Source organism: Epinephelus lanceolatus, chromosome 19, assembly GCF_041903045.1.
Source record: "Epinephelus lanceolatus isolate andai-2023 chromosome 19, ASM4190304v1, whole genome shotgun sequence".
NCBI lineage: Eukaryota > Metazoa > Chordata > Actinopteri > Perciformes > Serranidae > Epinephelus > Epinephelus lanceolatus.
Genome location: NC_135752.1, coordinates 4,947,940 through 4,968,697, shown reverse-complemented (window position 1 = coordinate 4,968,697; position 20,758 = coordinate 4,947,940). Strand labels below are relative to the sequence as shown.

Sequence of the window (20,758 nt, the reverse complement as noted above, 5' to 3'; positions counted from 1 at the left end):
CTTTCAACACGTCAAATAGAGCTATTTTGTCAGTGATCACAGAGGCACCCTACACCGCAGTATGATACTAACCAGACCCTAGTTTTTGCAACAGCTCAACTCGTCATATATTGCCACATTGTCAGTGGACAGACACAGAAACACAGAGGCACCCTTCTTGGTGGTATAACTCACATAGCATTTTGTAAAGGTGCATTTATACTTTTGTGGTGATGTGTCAGTTACACTCTGCACTTAACACCTCCAAAATGCTAGTGGGGGGTGGAGTTTCTGTGAAGTGCTGTAAAGTTTAGTTGATTAAAAACACACCAAAACCACACATTAAACATGGCTTAATAGAGACAAGTACACAAATTGGCTTTATTGTAACTCACAAGATTCACAGACAAAACACTTGTCTTATGCTGGACACATTTTCCCCACAACTACGACATGCTAATGTTGGCATTTTACATTGTATAAATTAGCTTAGCAGCTGGTGGAGATTTTCTCTACTTTGTCTGATGCAGAAATTGTACTGACAAATTCTCACTCCCAGCTCATCACATATCGCTTGGTCAGTGGATTTCTGATGTCTATGCGCTAGGCTTGCTGGGAGTGTCTGTTGTTAGTGTTCTGGGATGCCATGTCAATGCATTGTACCGTTTTAAAAATACACATTTATTTTTACAGGAAATCTACAGTTTTTGCTCATTAGATACATACAGTCTTTTACAAAATACACTTACAACATCTGTAAAATATCTTGTATTAACATTTATTTAGGTGTCAAAAGCACATGGTTAGGTTTAGGCAGCAAACACACATGGTTAGATGAAAAGAAAACATCATGGTTTGGCCCAACATTTATTCAGGAAGTGATTACCGGACCCCTGGGTAAAAATCTGATGTTTGTTGGACCCATCCACCTCCCCTCCCGCTCACCCAATAGGGACTGTACAACTTCTTAAGTTACATTGTTTTCTGGCATTTCAAACTGACACCGTCTGGCCCTTGTTATAAACTGATGTTGCCTGGTGGCGTATCACACCGCTGTGAAAGAATAGCTTTTCTCTGTAGTGTCTGACACAGAAATCACTGACCAAGTGGCAGTATTTGACTGTATATTTCCCGTGAAAATTGAAGTGTATTTTGAAAAGACACAATGCATGTAACAAGCATCAGTTAACACACCATCCCAAAACATCCAAACCAGATGCAGGAGGGTACCTAGTGCTTCATATTTTGACGTTTGGTCCACTGACAAAGTGGTGGTATTTGATGATTACCTGTGTCTCAGGTGAAAGGACAATCCCCAACATTTTGTTATCACAAGGTGATTATGGGAGTTTTGCTTTCGATAATGGTTTTGTTTTTCCTCTCTGGCCAATAAGTAATAATATCATAGCTGGGTGGTCATTATCTTGACTTTGGACACTTTTTAGGCATGGGGGACATCATACTGTTTAATTAGATTCAAATGCAGATTAGGTCAAGTGGTTTATCATTTGTGCAATATTACATGTGAAAGTTAGCCTTGAGAAATACTTATCAGAATAGAGCAGGAGGAGAGTAGGAGGTAAAAGCTCTGAAGGTGAACTGAGGAGGATCACTGCAGGAGAACAGCCTCAGCACAGCAGTGCTGTTGAGTTTCTCTCCCTCTAGTGGTAGTTCTCCTGCACTAAGGCGCAGTAGGATGAGGGTGTGTCTCTCACTCAAGTTAATAGGATGCTCTCAAACTGTGTCATGCCATAAAAGATTTTGTTCTTGGTCTATAATTAATGATGATTAATGAAAATACAAAGAAGTAGTTATAACTTACTTTATAGTGAACTTACCCTTTTAACATTAAGTGGACTGAAGCAAAAGATTTGCCATTTGAATGTTTAATGACAAGATTTTACTAGAAGAGGCTTTAAAAGCATAAAATTATAAAGGAGCAAAATGTTAGCGTTACAATATACTGCACAGGGCCTAACTGAATGAAGGGTCAATAGAACAAAAAGCCTTTGTCTGTTGACTGAATTTATCTGTCCCAGGTTATACTCTCTTGTCAGTGTGTTCTGCTTGTCTAATGTAGGATTACTGGTGTTTGGTACAGATATGGACAGACCTTACAAAGAGTTCTGAGCTGCTGTGAGTCCACTCTGTGGGCACACTGCCCTCTGTATGTCCTTTGCTATAAAAGGAATAAATCTTCATTATGTATTAAAGGTTTAAGGCTTCTGCACCTGTTTAGTTAACTATTTTGGCTCAACAAAACTCAAAAATTTGTCACTTAGGTGACTGTTGTCAGACCTTGGTGTATTTGAAACCCACCTCCTTTATTAGTGACATGTAGACAAAAAGTACAGACAAATATCTACATTTCTTTCAATTTCATTGAGTCAAGTTTTTGTTAGTAACCTTGATAACATCGACAAGACTTCTTGTGGTTGTTTCACAATAAAGGCTCATGATTACCTTCCCATTAAAACGTGTTAGCTTAACGTCTTAGTTTACCACTAAGTGAAAGGAGCAGAACAGAAAACAATCTAGCTCCTGCTGTGAAAATGGAAGGCCATGTCAGGAAAAGAAAAGTCCAACTCACTGGATGTAGACTGTGGCTATAAAGGCCCAGACACACAAGCTGACGTCTGAGAACTAGTGGCGACGAGAGCCTCCTGTTGCATTGCCTCTCGTCACCATGTCTTGGCCAAAAAGTTGCACATGAACACACCAAACTGACGGCCAACAAGCACATATGTCCTGTGCCTGCATGAGAGGACATACCCCTCCACCAGCAGACAGCAGTCATAAGTAAATGTCATTCAAAAAAGGTAAATGCAAGATCGTCTTGACACTAGTTAGCCATTTAGCACCTTATCAACACAATTAAATGTTAAAAGAACAGGGCATAATTACCCCACAGCAGACAAACCATCAGGAAACTCAAGCTCAGTGGGTAAAGAAAAATAATCTTATCTCAAAACAAGTTGGTTTTGATCTTCCCCCCTTTCAACTTTAGCTCTTTGTATACATTCCTTACTTCTGTTTCCCTTCTTGTGCGCTGAGCTGAACTGCTAATCAGAGTGATTTCATTTACCAAAGGGCTTCGCTGTGCCGATGCAGATTCAACATGCAGAACTGATGGGAAACAAAGCCAATTAGCACTGATGGTGCATGACACACCAATGGCCCAACTTTAACTGACGGCCAACTGTCAGCTCGGTGTTACAGGCCTTAAGTCTACCATTGGCCAACTGTTTTGGCTGGCAATCTCACTCCCTTTTGTTACCTGAATGTTACCATTTTAAAAGCCTCTTCACTATGGGAAACAACAACAACAACCTCTGAGCAAACAACTTACACATTAGAAATGGCAAGTTTTGACAAAGATTTGGATCGTGCAATAAGGCATGCCTACTTTGTTCTTTCTGTGTACTATTGTAAAGATCTACAACAAATAAAACAACTTGTGAATGAACCTCAGAAAAACCCAGACTCCGTCTCACAGGACTCTAATGCCCAGTGTTAATATGTTTTCTGACACAGCTAATCGGAGTTGATTTATCCCATCTTTTGAAACATCTCCAGTCAAACAAGTACTATATGTATTTTTAGTCTGAGTTTGTCTGCTTGTTGTTTATTTGTTTCTTGTGTGTAAACACCAAGGACCATGCTGGAAATAAGTATTTTACTTTAGCATGTCATCCTTTGGATTACTGTCTTATACAATACTTTAATATGATCCTTTTGCACTCGGGGTTTGATCTCAGACTGCTATCCTCCTGGAGAGTCTGCCCGTTTAACACAAGCTAACACAGCAGCAGCGCTTACATCCAACAAACTCATGCCCATATCAAAATGGTTGTTGTTTTACCCATTAATAGCCTTTAGGTAAAGTTAGTCATATGATGCTAACAGTTATCCCTGGCACTGGGTGTGTTCCCCCAGACACTATTTTGCCAGGGCACTGTCACTCCATCCTGGGATCAACACTGCCCATGATGACTGTGGCTGGTTTAGAGAAACAAAAACAAGTTAGTGTTACATGTACATGTAAACATATATTCCAGCTGAAATCGTACTAAATCGAATTTCTCAAAGTTGGACCAACACACCCAGATAATGTGATTGGGAGTTGAATTACTCGAATTACTCCCAGGATGTATACAGTCAGTCGGACCCAAACTGGCCTATGTGCTCTGTGCATGCTCCACAATTTCTGCCCCGGAAGTCGAATAGCATTAAATGCGTAACACAAGAAGAACCCAGTAACAACATGGCAAAGTCTACATCCAGAGCCATGCATACAGACCTGTAAAGTTGTCCACCATGGTACCAGTTCGCCACTAGCTAAAAGTAGCCAACTTGTTTGTCGACTGTTTGGTTTGTGATGTAATAGGTCAACTGGAAAAAGGTCCAATACCAATTAATGCTGCAAGCAGGGATAAACGGGCCCTAGCACCTTCGCGCAACTCGGGGGTGCTGGCAGGACGCGGCAGTTCATTTCTGTCAAAGTCAGACACTGCACACAGGCGTGAGATGGCATATCCTTCATAAAGTGTGGGTGCTGGAATGACCTATTTCACATTTTGTACCACATCCTTTTTCCACCAGAGGACACTGGAGAACGCATTAATAATACGTCATGTCTTTGTACATCAAATATAGACCACAACATATAAATTTCAGGTAAATGAAAAGATGAGTGTCTGAAAAGACATACTCCATGTTGCCCGTAGGTGGTGCTATGTCTATGACTGAACATTGTCATATAGATGTGTTCAGGGGTTGACTATTATCAACAATGTGAAATGTGGTGCAGATTGGACCATTAACTCCACAGTTATAGCAATTTTGTATTTCATGGCGAGACATTAAAACCTGATGCCACACCACAGCCACACCATTCAATGCTGAGCCTGGAGAATGCACTAATGATACATCATGACTTTTTACATCAAATATAGACCACAACATGTAAATTTCAGGTAAATCAAAAGATAAATGTCTGAAAAGATGTATTTACTGTTGCAAGTAGGTGACACTATGTCTATCACTAACTATTGTGATATAGATGTGTTCAGGTTTGGACTATTATCAATAATATGAAGTGTGGTGCAGATTGGATCATTTACTCCAAAGTTATAGCAATTTGTTTCATGGTGAGACATCAAAATTCAATGCTCCACAGCGGGCGTGCCATTCAATGTGAGATAGATCCTGTAATAACTCTTGATCACAATGTAGTTAAGCTCACACAAACCATGTTTGAAGACAATCCAATTACATCTGTAGGAGAAGTTTGTTAAAATACAACATGTGGAAAACACCAAAACTGACCACAGGATTCAAAATGGCCAACTTCCTGTTGAGTTTAGGCCAAGAGACCCAACAGGAGACTCTTAGTCCAAGAGACTTTTTTGTGCATCTGTGCATGATACAGGTGTATACCGATTTTAGTGCATGTTTGTGAAACATGCCGCGGGGGCTGCTGTTTAAAGGGTGTGATAAAGCTATTTTGCCACTCCCATTGACGAAACTCATAACACATGTCCAGGCCTAGACTATTAAGGGGTGTGTGACATTCAGGCAGATTGAACCAAGTACATGTAAGTTAATGTTAATTGCTGTGTTATGACGAAATGTCAACATTCGCCTCCCCCCTTATGGCAATGCCGTTTGATGAAAACTCACACTTTCTACAATAAAGCATCATCAAGGTCTCATGGCTTTTTTGACCAAGTTTAAGGCGGATCTCATCAACTTTGTAGGAGATATATACGTCAAGGTATAAAACAAGTCATTTCCTGTTAGTAGTAGGGGGCGCTATAATATCACTAATTATTGACATGTAGATGTGTTCAGAGCCAGACTGTCATCAATCCTGTGAAGTTTGGGGAAGATTGGACCATGTATGCTGGAGTTATGAACTACTTCCTGTTTTGTGGTGAAACCCCTAAGTTTTATACCCCACCACGGTCACACGGTTTGACAAAAACTCAAGCTTGTGATAACTTTTTTTCTTCAAGGTCTTTCGATGCAACAGACCAAGGTTTGAAGTCGATCAAATAAAATCTCTAGGACTAGTTTGTTAAAGTACCACCCCTGGAAATGGCCAAAATGCACCAAAATTGCACAGTAAATTCAAAATGGGTGACTTCCTGTTGGATTTAGTGTATGGGTCCAAGAGGCTTTTTTGTACGTCCTGGGATGTTACATGTGCATGCCAAGTTTCGTATATGTAGGTGAAAGCAGCTTGGGGGGCTATATTGTTGAAATTTTGTAGGGGATGCTACTGAGCCAATTTTTGGCACCTGAGCAGGAGACCCTTAAAATATCAAATTTTTCAACAGTTATGATATATGCTCAAAGTTTCATGAGTTTTCGAGTATTTTAAGCCACCCAAAAAGGCAATTCATTTGAAGGAAGAATAATAATTCCTTATATTTCAATAGGCTGCTCGCACCCCTTGGTGCTTGGGCCTTAACAAGCTAAAAGGGAGCATAATGCCACCTATAGCAGCTGAGTCAGACATACTTCAGTCAAACAAGTGATTCTCCTCCTGTGCTTGTATATTGGGACAAACCAAGTAGTCCAATTAAATGGCCTGGTCAAGCTGTTACCGTAACTCCAATTAACTGTGCATGTAAACGTACTGACTGACACAGTGCTGTAGACATGAGGCTGGCCACGTGAAACTAGTGAAAGAATGACTGCTGGAATGTTTGAATGAATAAGGTAATGAAAAGCACAGCACAGGGTACTGTGCTGCCACTCCAGAATGAATGTTGTGGATGGAATGAATGGTTCTATGGGGGGGTTGCTAAGAGTACATTCTCTATAGGCGAACAGCCTATAGTCTTTGTGTTAGTCACATTTGTTTTTAAACTTCACTGATTTTATTTTGTTGCGGTGTTGACAAAATGTGTGGTCTATATGCATTATAGTATTTGATTTACATTTAAACCATTTGGTCCATTTTCACCTCCACTAATGTGACTGCTGTGATTCCACTTAATCATGCAGAGGGAGATTTCTGCTGGTGCACTGCATCATGGTTTGTCCTTGACAACACTTGACAGAAAGACCATCCACTGCAGTTGGCTGATTGCTCTGCATATACAACCCAAGCCTTGCCCAAAGACCAGGAAAGTGAGGCAGCCTGTTGGCTAAGCTCCAGCACGGTGTCACTGCTCACTGGTTTAATGTTTCTGACCCACCAGCAAAAATGGAACTGAGAATTCTGCATTGCTCTCTGCACTCCATCAGGCATGATGAGGACAAAAACAGCTGCTCTGCTTTGAGCAGTGTAACTGAAACCCCTCAGCTGTGATAACTCTGACACACCCCACTCCACTGAGCAGTTACTGGGGCTAAAATGTGTACAATAACAATATTTACTGTCCATGTCAGGCTGTTGATTCATTAATGTTATAGTTTGGTCCTTGTTTGTAATACATCCACTGATTACTGAGTAATATTTCCAAAGCAAATCATTAACAGTAATGGCTTTGATAGCAAGTTCATGTTTTGATGCCACAAAAATAATCAAAGACTAGTAAATGCAGTCAATTTTCTCTTGAAGTAGAACTTGCACACCAGACTCCCTTCATATCTTTATTTATTTATTATTCTCCAACATCAATTAAAATGCTGTCATAAAGACATTATGTTCAATACAGACAAGAATGGAATGAAAGTTCTGATTCAGCGTTCCTTAGGCTGTATATGTCTTACGCCCTAATCAATGTGCATCTCTACTCGGCTGCATAATCTCTTCTGCAGTCTCATTCATTCTTTTATCAGTTATCTGAGGCAGCTCCTTGTTGCAGTGCTGAAATGTGCTGTGTAATGCTGAGATAGTCTGTATTGTACTCACTGTACTCATTCGACCCCTTAAAGCCTTCTTTTTTTTTTTTAAGAATGGATTTTCAGTAATCAAGGAATGTAGTTGCATCCATGAATATGAGTATATTTCAATCTTGATGTGTGCAATATCACCCCTGAACAATGACAAAGATTTATCAGGAAATAGTTTCAGTACAGAGAAGCAAAATCTGTTGCCTCACCATTTACATGACATGAATAAGTGTCAGATGTTATTAGGACCACTGACATGACAGATCTCAGTGAGCTGACTCAGTGTACTGCTGTTCAAAGACATGCAGGTGTAAACTCTAAATTTCCTGTAGGGGTGAATGTGGTGGTAGGGGTGGTGTGACTTTCTCACTAAAGTCTCCCTGAATATTGTCATCATTGTCAGCTCAAAGAAATTATCTTAATAAGCAGCAGTCAGTGGTGTGGCCGGTGCTTTGCAGACTTTTTACTACAGGTTTCACTCCCTTTGTATTATACTGTGTATTCATTCACCTGTTATCCACACATGTGTATTCTTTACAGCATCCATGTCTAAAGTCTGGCATGGAAGCCAATCACAGCCCACAGACCAATTTTAAATGGCCCTCGGCTTGACTTTCAAAAGATACTATACAGTATATATAGCCCACCAAACAATATTGGTTAATCATGCAAGATCACTTTGCATTTTTCTTTTCACCTCAGGATGGCAGGAGTACCATACAGTTTATAGACATCCATCAAGTAGGAACTAGGCAGGTGGAACTAACGTTTTTTATAAATAGACGGTAAACAAGCAAACAAGTGGTTATCTAACAGCTGACACTGACATGACCACAGCAAAGAAGTGTTAAGTCAACAGTTGCTTCAAGAAGTAGTGGAAAGTTGAATACATTTTCACTGAAAGATGACAGTGAGTTGTATTTGTCTAGTTTGTGATTTTTTAATAACTCATGATGCCAGAAGCAGCTGGCCCATTCACATTATCTAATGTGGCACCCATTAAAAAAAGTTTGGACATCCCAGTGTCCAAACTGTCGCAGAGGGATGCAGCCTAGAGCTTAGATTATCTCTTTTTTTTAAAGCTATGATTTTATAATGTTATAGGCTATGTATTGTAGCGACCCTGCAGTAAATGTTCTGTTATAATGTCAATGTTCTGTGAGTTAATGGCATGTTTGGGATTGAATGAGGTGCGGGGTACGAGTGTGACGGGGATGAGAGCTGTGTGAGTGCGCGTGCTGGTGTGTGTATGAGCGAGCTGGAGGAAAGAGCAGGAGTGCACAGATGGAGTTACAGCTAAGTTGTTGTTTGTTGGTTGTTTTGGCGTAGTTACAGCCAACAGTAACCTGTACTGGTCAGTAATAAACGGTGGTTTAATTGCAGAATAACTGCGTCATCCTTTCCACATGTCCGAATTACACTTTTTGCACCCGCAGTTTGCGCCGTCTTAACATCCTATTCACGAAGGATATTGCGCTAATGATATACCAGCTCAAACACGCCCACAAAGTTTGCCAGCTGAGTGCAGTTTGCCCCTGATTTGCCCCTGACTGCAATAAGCCACACATGGCAAAGTATAAATGCTGGCTTTGCGCCAAGAACACTGTGGCAGAACAATGGCAGACTTTGTTTGGCAAAGTACTGAATACTGTATATCCTCATGTAGTGATGTCTGCTGGTGAGTCAGTCTAACAGTGTCAGATGGGTTGAGGCTGTGGGTTTGACCAAGTTTGACCACTTTATCACTATTCCCTCTCACTTGTAGCTGTTTTTTCGTTATCTTTTGAATTTAATATGAATTATGGAACCGTTTTTGTTCACGTTTGTTTCCCCCGTTCCGTAAAATAAATTATTGAAAGTTGCTTTTGAAGTGCGTGACAGAAGTGCGTTTTGAGAACGACCGCAGACTGTCACCTGGTCAACGCATCAATATCTTCGGATGCCATTAATGTAATAATGATTATAATAGTAATGTCAAAATATTATTTACAGACTGTTAACTGTAAATCACTGCTGCCATGATCACTGGAAAGTCTGTGCGAGAGGCTTCCACAGTGGAGCGCCCAGTGTGATCGTATGTTTCTGTCATTCAAATAACAAGACTTGTGATTTAATACTCTTAATTATAACAGCCAACTTATTGAAAAATGTCGGGTTTAAATCGGGCTCGGGCCCATAATTACCGTTAATTGGACGGGCCGGCCCGATCTAAGCTCTAATGCAGCCTATCCCAGCTTTCATTGGATGAGACGGGGGGTACACCCTGGACAGGTCGCCAGAATATCACGGGGCTGACACATAGAGACAGACAACCATTCACACTCACATTCACACCTCTGGCCAATTTAGAGTCACCAATTAACCTGCATGTCTATGGACTGTGGGAAGAAGCTGGAGAACCTGGAGATATCTATCTATCAACCATCAGATCAAATAGTTACTGCTTGAAATCTTGTACAATGGTTTTGAAAAGTTTGTAGTTTGCTTCTTCATGGAGGATGGCAGCTGTAGTCAGACTGGACTCTGGTAACCATGACAATTTTAGAATATTCTTTGCTTACATTTTTGCTGCATAATGCAATTCTACTACTCATGCTCCAAAAAGTATTTGCACAACAATATGGCTGAATATGGCCTCCATTTCAATTGTGTTCTTAGTTTTGGTCTATTACAACAAATTGAAAAAGCCTTTGCTATTGACAAGAATGTTTTGAAATGAGTGTTTGGAACATACTGAACACGTGAATGGAAAGTGTAGTAGTGACATGGTGGATTAACATGTTTCTATGGACATTTTGATACTATTTTTATTTGCAGTCCAGTCTGACTGCAGGTGCTATTTCAGATTTACCTTCACTTTGTGAAGGAACAAATGGTGGGATGTTTTCTCCAAATTCAATAAACATGCAGCCGGTACACCTTACTTCATTTATTAACTCAGTGTAATCTTTGTGCCAGTGTTGTCTTCTTGCTGCACTAACTGTGGGTGTCCTCTGCAGCTGCCACCAGCACCGCCACTACAGCCAAGACCTCCAGTCATGTGACGCGCTGCACTGACAGCCAGAGGAACTACTGTGTTAATGGAGGGGAATGCTTCACCCTTGAAATCATGCCAGGCAGCACAAAGTTTCTTTGCAGGTATGATATGGACAGTAGGTTATAATACTGACTTTGATTCAAGTTTTCATCTGACTGTATATGTTATAAAATAGTTACTGTGATTTATGAAATCCTATATACTGAGTCATGCAAACTGAATGCAATTTTGCTGTTAAGTGTTGGGGAAGCTACTCTGAAAATACTGTATATTTATATCCTGTCATGTATATAAACAATATGATCATGTGTTTCATATGCTGGAATGGGTGAAGTTCTTCTGATGACAGATGACAGCTGTATCTTCAGACTGAGATAGTGTATATCATATAAAACTGACAAATGTAATTATTTTTAAAACAGTACTTGAAAAAAGCAAGAATTGCTGAAAATTGTGTACCAGTAGGTCAGGTCTAGATCGTGGTCAAACTCAAAGCCCCTCCTGAATGGGAAGCCACGACATACCATGTGTTATAAGGTGGCAGGATAACTAGGACACTTTGTTTTGCCCTCAGAGCTGAGGTTAATGCTAACCAGCTTCACTTTACCCAGCAGTTAAGAAGCAAGACACAGGAACTTTCCTTTGGTCTTGAGGACCTGCAGTGTTTATTACATAATGGACAACCTGAAACCAACATTGTTCATTTACTACTACTTGACTGCTAATTTACAGCCAAACACTCGCTATGCACACACTACTCACTAAGCTTAGCAGGATGGGAGTGAGGAGAGGCATTGAGTGTCTCTCTGCATTTTCTCTGGCCTTTGTTCAATTTGCTGTCACATCTCTTGACCCCATACTTGCTAAAACAAGTTGCTGAAGTGAAAGTTCTGCCACAGAACTATGTTGTTATGTATTCTTGCACATTTTAAGTGGGTTTACAGGATTCCTGGTGTTGTTTTAGTGGGTATTCAGTGTATACCTGCGTATTACGTTAGACTACACTGCTGTGCTGTGGTACCATCTGGCAGACAACAGCAGACAGAACGGTTTGTGGCTGGGGTCAGTGGGGTCTTTGATAACCCTGTTGACCTTCTTTCTATACTGCTGGGTGTAGAGGTCCTCCATGGATAGCAGCTCCATCCTGGTGATGTACTGAGCAGTTTTCAGCACCCTTGAGAGCGGTGCAACTGCCATACCAGGTGGTGATGCAGCCAGTCAGGATACTCTCGGTGGTGCAGGTGTAGGAGTTGCTGATGTTAAATCTACTTAGCCTGCAAAGGAAGCTGTTTCGCTGTCTTCCTGATATTGTTAGTGTGGTGACTCCAATTCAGGTCCTCAGTGATATGAAACCCAAGGAACCTGAAGCTGCTGACTCTCTCCACAGCAGTACTGTTAATGGAGATGGGGGCATGTCCTTTTCCCCTTTCACTTCCTGTAGTCAACTTCTTAGCATTGCTGACATTCAGATGGAGATTGTTGTAATGGCATCCAGATGTTAGGGCTCTGACCTCCTTCCTCTTGGCCGTCTTGTCGCTGTCAGTGATTAGTTTACTTTAGTGTATTTGATTTGATCTGTACATCACAGTAGCATTAGAATTGTACATTTATGCACCAGATACAATGTGTTTAGTGTTTGAGGTGTAAAAATAATTTGCAACACCTGTCCACAGGAGGCTTTTTTTACAAATTAAGATAGTAAAAGGAGACAAAAATACACCCGCAAATACTTACACACAAAGGCTGATGGTGGTTGGGTCAACAGCAAACTTAATGTTGGAGCTGTGTGTGGCCACACAGGCATATGTGAACACGAAGTGCATGAAAGGGCTGAGCACACAGTTCTGAGGGGCTCCAGTGTTGAGAGTCAGGGAGAATGGAGGATGTGGTGATGCCTGTCTGCACAGGCAGGGGTCTTTTTACTTACTTGGTCCTATATACTTTGCTTTAATTGATTTCAGTATCTCACTTGAATTTCAAATTCATTCAGATGATTTTTCAGTCCAAACAAGTGTTTTGGAGAAATGCCGACTGTACATTTACTGTAAAATTATAAAATGGCTCTGGAGCAGTTGTGAAAAGAAAATTAGACAAATTCTTTCACACATGCCACTTAAGATCAAATCTGTTTGTACAAGTGGTTCTTGCATCAGGCCCATTGACTCCAGTGAGTTGAAGAAATCTCAGTAGCATCATGCTCCATGCATGGATTTAGGGATGAGTTTTATGGAAATTTAGGTTTTATTTATACAGTAAACAGTGGGGGACAGTGGTGGATCTTCTTAGGATAGGCTGACCATATCTTCAAACCTCCAACAGGGACCCTTAAGTGTACTACATGTTCATGCATATACACATGTATGCACTAAATCATGCACCATGGGCGTTTTCATCAGATTAGGGGCTTGTCGCAAGTTTCCGAAAAATTTAAATGTCAAAACATTACTGCCGCACCTTGTCAATGGTGGTGGGTTTGTCTATGGGTTGCTCTGACACAACTTGAGTTATGGCCTATTTCCTGCTAAGTCTCTCCCTTTGCAAAGACTTTTGGATTCATTGTGGCCATGTACCACAATGCTGTATACCAAAATGGGTGTTGATAGAGTTGAAATACATAATATATGATATTCACATTACTGTTTTTCACATCATGCAAATTGCCAAAAAACCCATCATGGTGGACTTCTATGGTCCCAGAGGGTTTTTTGTAGAGCTGGATATGTGTTCCAAATTTCAAGTCAGTTGGACTTGCCGTCAAGTCAGTTGGCTTTTCCAAAATTATTTGTTTTTCTGCATTAATTTCTGCACCACCATGTGGCTGATTTGGGACATTTGTACATCATTTTGAGTTACTGGGCCAAGTTTCATGTCTCTGGCTCATGGCAGTTGTAGCTGCAGTGGAAGACAATGAATAATTATAATAAACCAGCCCAAAATCATTATGGTTCTGCCACTTTGGGGCTGGAACCCCTAATGAAAGTATAAACTAAAAACTCTTAAATTACATTAAGTCATTAAACCACTGATGCAGAAGTGCAGAAGGGCTCTGGCATATTAGCTCTGTAGCAAAAACACTAGTTTGACACTGTCAGTCAGGAGTAATATTTATATTGGATGATTCTGCACCTCATGATTTAGCTCCACTACCATCATTTAAAGCTTTAGATTTACTGGTCTGTCTATATCCTAACCCTCACCTATGCTCATGAGCTATGGGTAATGACCAACAGAATGAGATCACCCATGCATGCAGCCAAAATGAGTTTCCTCCGAAGGGTGGCTGAAGATAGCCTTGGAGCCTTGAAGCTACGGTAAGGAGCTTAGACGTCCAATTAGAGCTCAAAGTAGAGCTGCTGCTCCTTTGCGTCAAAAGGGGCCAGTTGAGGTGGTTCGGGCATCTGATCAGGATCCTCCTGGGCACCTCCCATTAGAGGTGCTCTGGACACGTCCAACTGGTGGGAGACCCCAGGGCAGACCCAGAACATGTGGAAAGGATTATATATCTCGTCTAGCCTGGGAACGCCTTGGGGTCCCCCAGGAGGAGCTGGAAGGTGTTGCTGGGGAAAGAGGTGTCCGGAGTACTTTGCTCAGCCTGCTGCCCCCGAGACCTGGCCTCTGATAAGCGATTGAAAATTGAATAGAATGGAACCATCATTAATGCCAGTGGGGGAAGTAATGTGCCCTTTAGTGGCACTGAAAGTCTGTAAAGGTGTTGGGCCAAGGGGTAGATCAGTCTGTAACCACAGACTGTAAAAATATTGGACGTAGCTACAGTGACGTCACTCATTGGGTTGTGGACCCCCATTTTGAAGCCTACAGTTCAGCATTTCGGCCATTGCCATCTTGTTTTTTTTGGAGCCAGTAGTGACTGTATTTGGGGAAAGGCTGGAGCTGTGGAAGAGCAAGAGGTGGATCTGACTGAGAAGCTGAGGACACTTTTGTCAGACAGCCTTTTACACAAAGATGTCCACACTTAATTATGCATAACTTTAAGCCTTAATAAAATGCAAATGGTTAAAAAAAAATTCACCCCCTGTACAGTTGTCACGAGGGGGGAAATTAGCTATAGAGATCAAAACGTGTTTATTTCTGCTGTTAAGTTGGGCAATTTAACATGGGGGTCTATAGAGATTAACTCGCTCTAGGAGCCAGCCTCAAGTGGTTGTTCAAAGAACTGCAGTTTATGGCACTTCTGTGACGGCTACATTTTTCAGCCCTGGGGTTGCTGCTTGCATGTAACACATCCGCCTCAAGCAAGTAACCATGAATTTGTGCCTTTTAACTGACCAACAATATTTCCTTATTTACTGCAATAACCTAATCATGTGAACATTGAACATTGTTTGTTGCCACAACCACATTTTTCCCCATACCTTACACATAGCCTGCACAGATATTACAGTAGAACATGAGGATTTTAAAATCACTGGCTTCTGACATTAAAAAACTTTCTCTGCAAAACAGCATTGTTGTTTGGCACCAGACTTGTATCCTGGATTCAGCCATTTTTTGTGCCTGTAGACTGGATGTCTTTGTGTTTGTCCATGTCTTCTCATGTCTTGTGTGTAACATGTCAGTACTGTTTATCTCTTTTCCTTTCTACCCATCACTCAGGTGCTTGGCGGGCTTCACTGGGCACCGATGTGAACAAGCTGTGCTTAAGAAAGTCTCAGACCCAAAACGTATGTGAACACAACTGTATTCAATCCCACATGTCATTGCTGGTGTTTCACCCCTGTCATGTTTTCTCCAAGAAATGGTGGAGAAATCCATGTTTCCCTTATAGATGCAGGGATACAAATTTGATGATAAGCTGGGCATTGATCCTGTTGTAATCTATGTCTAGCAGCCTTCAGCACACTCTCCTGTGGAGTAGTGCACTGAAATTTGCATGTACTTCACATCTCATCACACCTCATCCTTGTTGTTCAGGGCAGCGATCTGCCTCCATCTAGAGTTTAAATGGTGTGTCTCGTCTTCTCTTCCCATTCAGCCTCACCCCCATCTTCCTAGAGAACACTCTTGTAACGGGTATTCCCTGCATCAGAACTCATTCCCAATGGTTCAGTGCTAGACGGACCAGTGTGTGATTGGTAAAGAGGTGATGACTTTGATGTTAAAGTCCAGACTAAGTTGTTAAAAAACAAGTCTTACACAGAGGAGATCACTGGTTGGGCTGCTGCCACATCATGACTAACAGAGCCATTACTCAGAACCATCAATGCTCTATATGGTTTCCATGCTGTGTGACTGCCATGCATCTGGGCCGTGTTGCTATGTGGCTGGGGTCATGACACCCTCCATAAAGGATTATTTTACAGGCAAGACTAGGCTTGTCCTGAGTGGCTGCATATGTACATGCAAATTTCAGTGTGCTGCTAAGATGGTATTCAAACTAGTGGAGTTTGATGGAGGGCCTGTACAAAAATAAATTTGTTTCTCATATAATCATGATTCAAAAATAATTGTGTATGAAGGTGAGATGACTAATAAACTCACAGACTATAGCTAGACATATTGGTCTAGCTGGCCCTTCCTGCTAACACCAGTGATGACTGTTGTGGGTTTTGCATAGCTCTTGTATAAACTAACTCCTTCTTTCCTCTTGTCTGTTTCTTCTGTTTCCTGCTTAGGTGTCCAAATGAATTTACTGGTGATCGCTGCCAAAACTATGTAATGGCCAGCTTTTACAGTATGTCTATTTCCTCTGCTATCTATTCTTAGACTGGAGCATGCTCAAGTGAAATTTATTGTGCTGTGTACCTGTTCAGTAGATCTGTGATATTGCTGCTCAAAACCTTTTGCATCTTGAAGTCTATTTCTCTGTATTATTTTTCTATGTAAAGCTGCATGTGGTATTTTTGAAGTTATAAAATTTCTGCTTCAAACAACCAAAAATGAACAAGATTGCACATTTATATTTCTAATTATTAACTGTCAATGTTCCATTCTTTACTGTCAGTATGTTTAATTATATACCTGCATTTACGTGTATGAAAAACCTAATTTCTTTCTATTTCTATTAGAACACAATCAAACCAGTTACCAGTTGTAATCATTTGGTCAAATGTATTCTAAGAAACAGATGGGCAAGTACGCTGAGCAGTGTTCCGACTATATACAGTATTTGAGTAATTGTCTGTTTTTCATCGATCATCATTTCACTTTTGCTTGTAAATGACCATTTTACCTAACTGGATCCTGTTCATTTCCTAGTGAATTTATTTTTCATATAAAAGAAAGGACAAATACACACGTGTGATGAATCAAACAAAGACAAATAGTGTCTTTGATACAAATCCCTTGTAGGACTGCAGTGTCAGTTGCTCCAGACCTGCAGTTTTGGATATGCAGTTTCAATCCGACCTATGCCATCCATTTGCTAGAAATATATCTTCAGCAGTTTAGAGCTGCAGGTATCGCCATTTTCATGAATGCAATAATTGCTGCAGTTTACCATAAGTTGAGTACCTGTTAAGAGGACACAGTGTCAGTTTGTTGGTTATATAGGTATACTATAAACCTCAATTCACTCACTCAACTTAAACATTTTTTTGGAAATGACTTGCACTCAAAACTTTTAGTGTAGTACAATACAGTTACATAAAAGTTTTGAGTACACCAGACACAAAATAAATGTGTCACACGACCCTTGTCTGAAAGGAATTTTATGTCAGTTACTCTTTTTTGTTGTTTGAGCATTAGATTCTTTGACATATGAACATAACTACATTGAGTACAAATTTTGCAGTTTTTCACATTTAACATTCATTGAATTATAAAAATATATTGTGGTAATCTTAATAATCCTAGTTGCCAAAATGGCAAATGGACCTACATTTGTATGGCGCCTTTCTAGTCATCTGACCACTCAAAGCACTTTTTACACTACGAGTCACATTCACCCATTCACACACACATTCATACACAGGTAGCCGAGGTTACCATACAATGTGCCACCTGCTACTCAATTTTTAACACACTCACGCACCAACGGAAGCATCATCGGGAGTAATTTGGGGTTCAGTATCTTGCTCAAAGATGCTGACATGCAGACTGGAGGAGCCCGAGATCAAACCGCTGATCTTCCGATTTGTGGATGACCTGCTCTACTTCAAAGGCAAAGAGATGAAGGCAAAGAGATGAGTTCTGAACCAGGAAATGCTTTTTATTTCACCTCAACACAACTTCATGTACGCACTCTACTATCCACATAGGCGGGAGGTGACTGTGTATGCTACTTAAATTATGGTGCAAAATGTCTCTTTTCACAACATTAACTGTAAACCATTAGAACAACTGCGAGATATGTGAATGCTAATCTCTGTGTAATGGGTAACATGAGTGATTTAGAACCCATTTAAACAGTTTTCTTCAGCTTATGGCCTTAAACACATTGTCTCACAGCATGCTGGGAAACTCAACCCATTTAGCCCCAACAAGCCAATGTGTAAAGTGCACAATGGTAGTGTTGTTTTTTGGCCTTAAACTCGTACTCGTAATTGTTGTCCTCCGCTTATCCAGGTCCGGGTCGCAGGGGCAGCAGCCTCAGCAAAGAAGCCCAGACAGTCCTCACCCCAGCCACTTTTGTCAGCTCTTCCGAGGGAACCCCGAGGCGTTCCCAGGCCAGCCGGGTGATGTAATCCCTCCAGCGTGTCCTGGGGCGGCCCCGAGGTCTACTCCTGATTGGACATGCCCGAAACACCTCCCAAGGGAGGCGTCTGGAAGGCATCCTTACCAGATGCCCGAACCACCTCAACTGGCTCCTCTCAATGTGGAGGAGCAGTGGATCTACTCCGAGTCCCTCCCGGATATCCGAGCTCCTCACCCTATCCCTAAGGCTGAGCCCAGCCACCCTGTGGAGGAAACTCATTTTGGCCACTTGTACTCGCAATCTCGTTCTTTTGGTCACTACCCAGAGCTCGTGACCATAGGTAAGTTTTGGAACGTAGATTTACCGGTAAAATCGAAAGCTTCGCTTTCTGGCTAAGCTCCCTTTTCACCACAACAGACCGGTTAAGCGCCTGCATCACTGCTGACACCGCCCCAATCCACCTGTCAATCTCCCACTCCATCCTACTGTGAACAAGAACCCGAGATACTTAAACTCCTCCACCTGAGGCAGGACCTCCCCCCCGACCTGGAGTGGGCAATCCACCCTTTTCCGGCTGAGGACCATGGCCTCAGACTTGGAGGTGCTGATTCTTATCCCAGCTGCTTCACACTCGGCTGCGATCCGTCCCAGCAAGAGCTGGAGGTTACTGTTCAATGGAGCTAGGAGGACCACGTCATCCGCAAAAAGCAGGGACGAGATCCTCCCGTCACCAAACCTGACACCCTCCACCACTTGGCTGCGCCTAGAAATTCTGTCCATGAAAGTTATGAACAAAACCGGTGACAAAGGGCAGCCCTGGCGGAGTCCAACCCTCACCGGCCACGCAAACCAGACTCGCGCTCCTTTGGTACAGGGACTGGATGGCCCTTAGCAAGGGGCCACCAACCCCATACTTCCGGAGCACCCCCCACAGGATGCCCCTGGGGACACAGTCGTAAGCCTTCTCCAAATCCACAAAACACATGTGGACTGGTTGGGCGAACTCCTATGCCCCCTCCAGCACCCTGGCGAGGGTAAAGAGCTGGTCCACGTTTCCGCGTCTGGGATGAAAACCACATTTCTCCACCTCAATCTGAGGTTCAACTATCGACTGGACCCTCTTCTCCAGCACCCTGGAGTAGACCTTGCCAGGTAGGCTGAGGAGTGTGATCCCCCTGTAGTTGGAACACACCCTCTGGTCCCCTTTCTTGAAGATGGGGACCACCACCCTGGTCTGCCACTCCAGAGGCACTGCCCCTGATGTCCAGGCAATGTTGCAGAGTCGTGTCAGCCAGGACAGCCCTACAACATCCAGAGCCTTGAGATATCCAGGGCGAATCTCATCCACCCCCGGGGCTCCGCCGCCGCGGAGTTGCTTCACTACCTCGGCGACTTCTGCCCCAGAAATTGAACAACCCACCCCCGAGACCCTCGGCTCTATTTCCTCACTGGAATACGTGTTGGTGGGATTGAGGAGCTCCTCAAAGTATTCCTTCCATCGCCCGACAATGTCCCCAGTTGATATCAGCAGCTCCCCGCCCCCACTGCAAACAATGTAAGTTGCTGCCTTCCCCCCCTGAGGCGCTGGACGGTTTGCCAGAACCTCTTTGGAGCTGATCGATAGTCTTTCTCCATGGCCTCACCGAACTCCTCCCACACCTGAGATTTTGCCTCCGTGACTGCCGCTGCTGCGCTCTGCTTGGCCCGCCGGTACGCGTCAACTGCTTCCGGAGACCCACAGACCAACCATGCCCTGTAGGCCTCCTTCTTCAGCCTGGCGGCTCCAGCGGCCTTGCGGCCACAGCTCACAACAGCCGCCTCGACAATGGCAGAGCGGAACAAGGCCAATTCAGACTCAATGTCCCCCTCTACCCTTGGGACGCAGTCGAAGCTCTCCTGGAGGTGGGAGTTGAAGATCATCTTGACAGGTTCTTCCGCCAGACGTTCCCAGCAGACCCTCACTGCTCGTTTGGGCCTGCCAGGTCTGCGCGGCATCCTCCCCTGCCACCTGATCCAACTCACCACCAGGTGGTGATCAGTTGACAGCTCTGCTCCTCTCTTCACCCAAGCGTCCAGAACATACGGCCGCAGGTCAAATGATAGTCCACGAAGTCCAATAACTGAACATCACTCGGGTTCAGATCGGGCAGGCCGTTCCTCCCAATCACGCCCCTCCAGGTCCTGCTGTCATTGCCCATGTGAGTGTTGAAGTCCCCCAGCAGAACAATGGAGTCCCCAGTGGGGAAGGGCGGGTACTCTGAACTGTTGTTCGGCGCATAAGCGCAGACAACAGTCAGGAC

The 20,758-nt window shown here is 42.7% G+C and overlaps 1 protein-coding gene across 5 annotated transcripts in view; it reads left to right on the top strand.

Annotated features, from left to right (window-relative positions):
• The window catches only part of nrg1 (neuregulin 1), a 68,904-nt gene that overhangs the window by 15,032 nt on the left and 33,114 nt on the right, over window positions 1-20,758 (top strand). For 4 of the 5 annotated variants that reach the window (XM_078161991.1, XM_078161990.1, XM_078161992.1 and 1 more), the window contains exons 2-3: window positions 10,827-10,965; window positions 16,498-16,556. In XM_078161991.1, the coding sequence (XP_078018117.1) occupies window positions 10,827-10,965; window positions 16,498-16,556 (198 nt within the window). Of the gene's footprint in view, window positions 1-10,826; window positions 10,966-15,478; window positions 15,547-16,497; window positions 16,557-20,758 lie in introns of all 5 variants that reach the window. The other variant, XM_033646043.2, reaches the window with a different exon arrangement.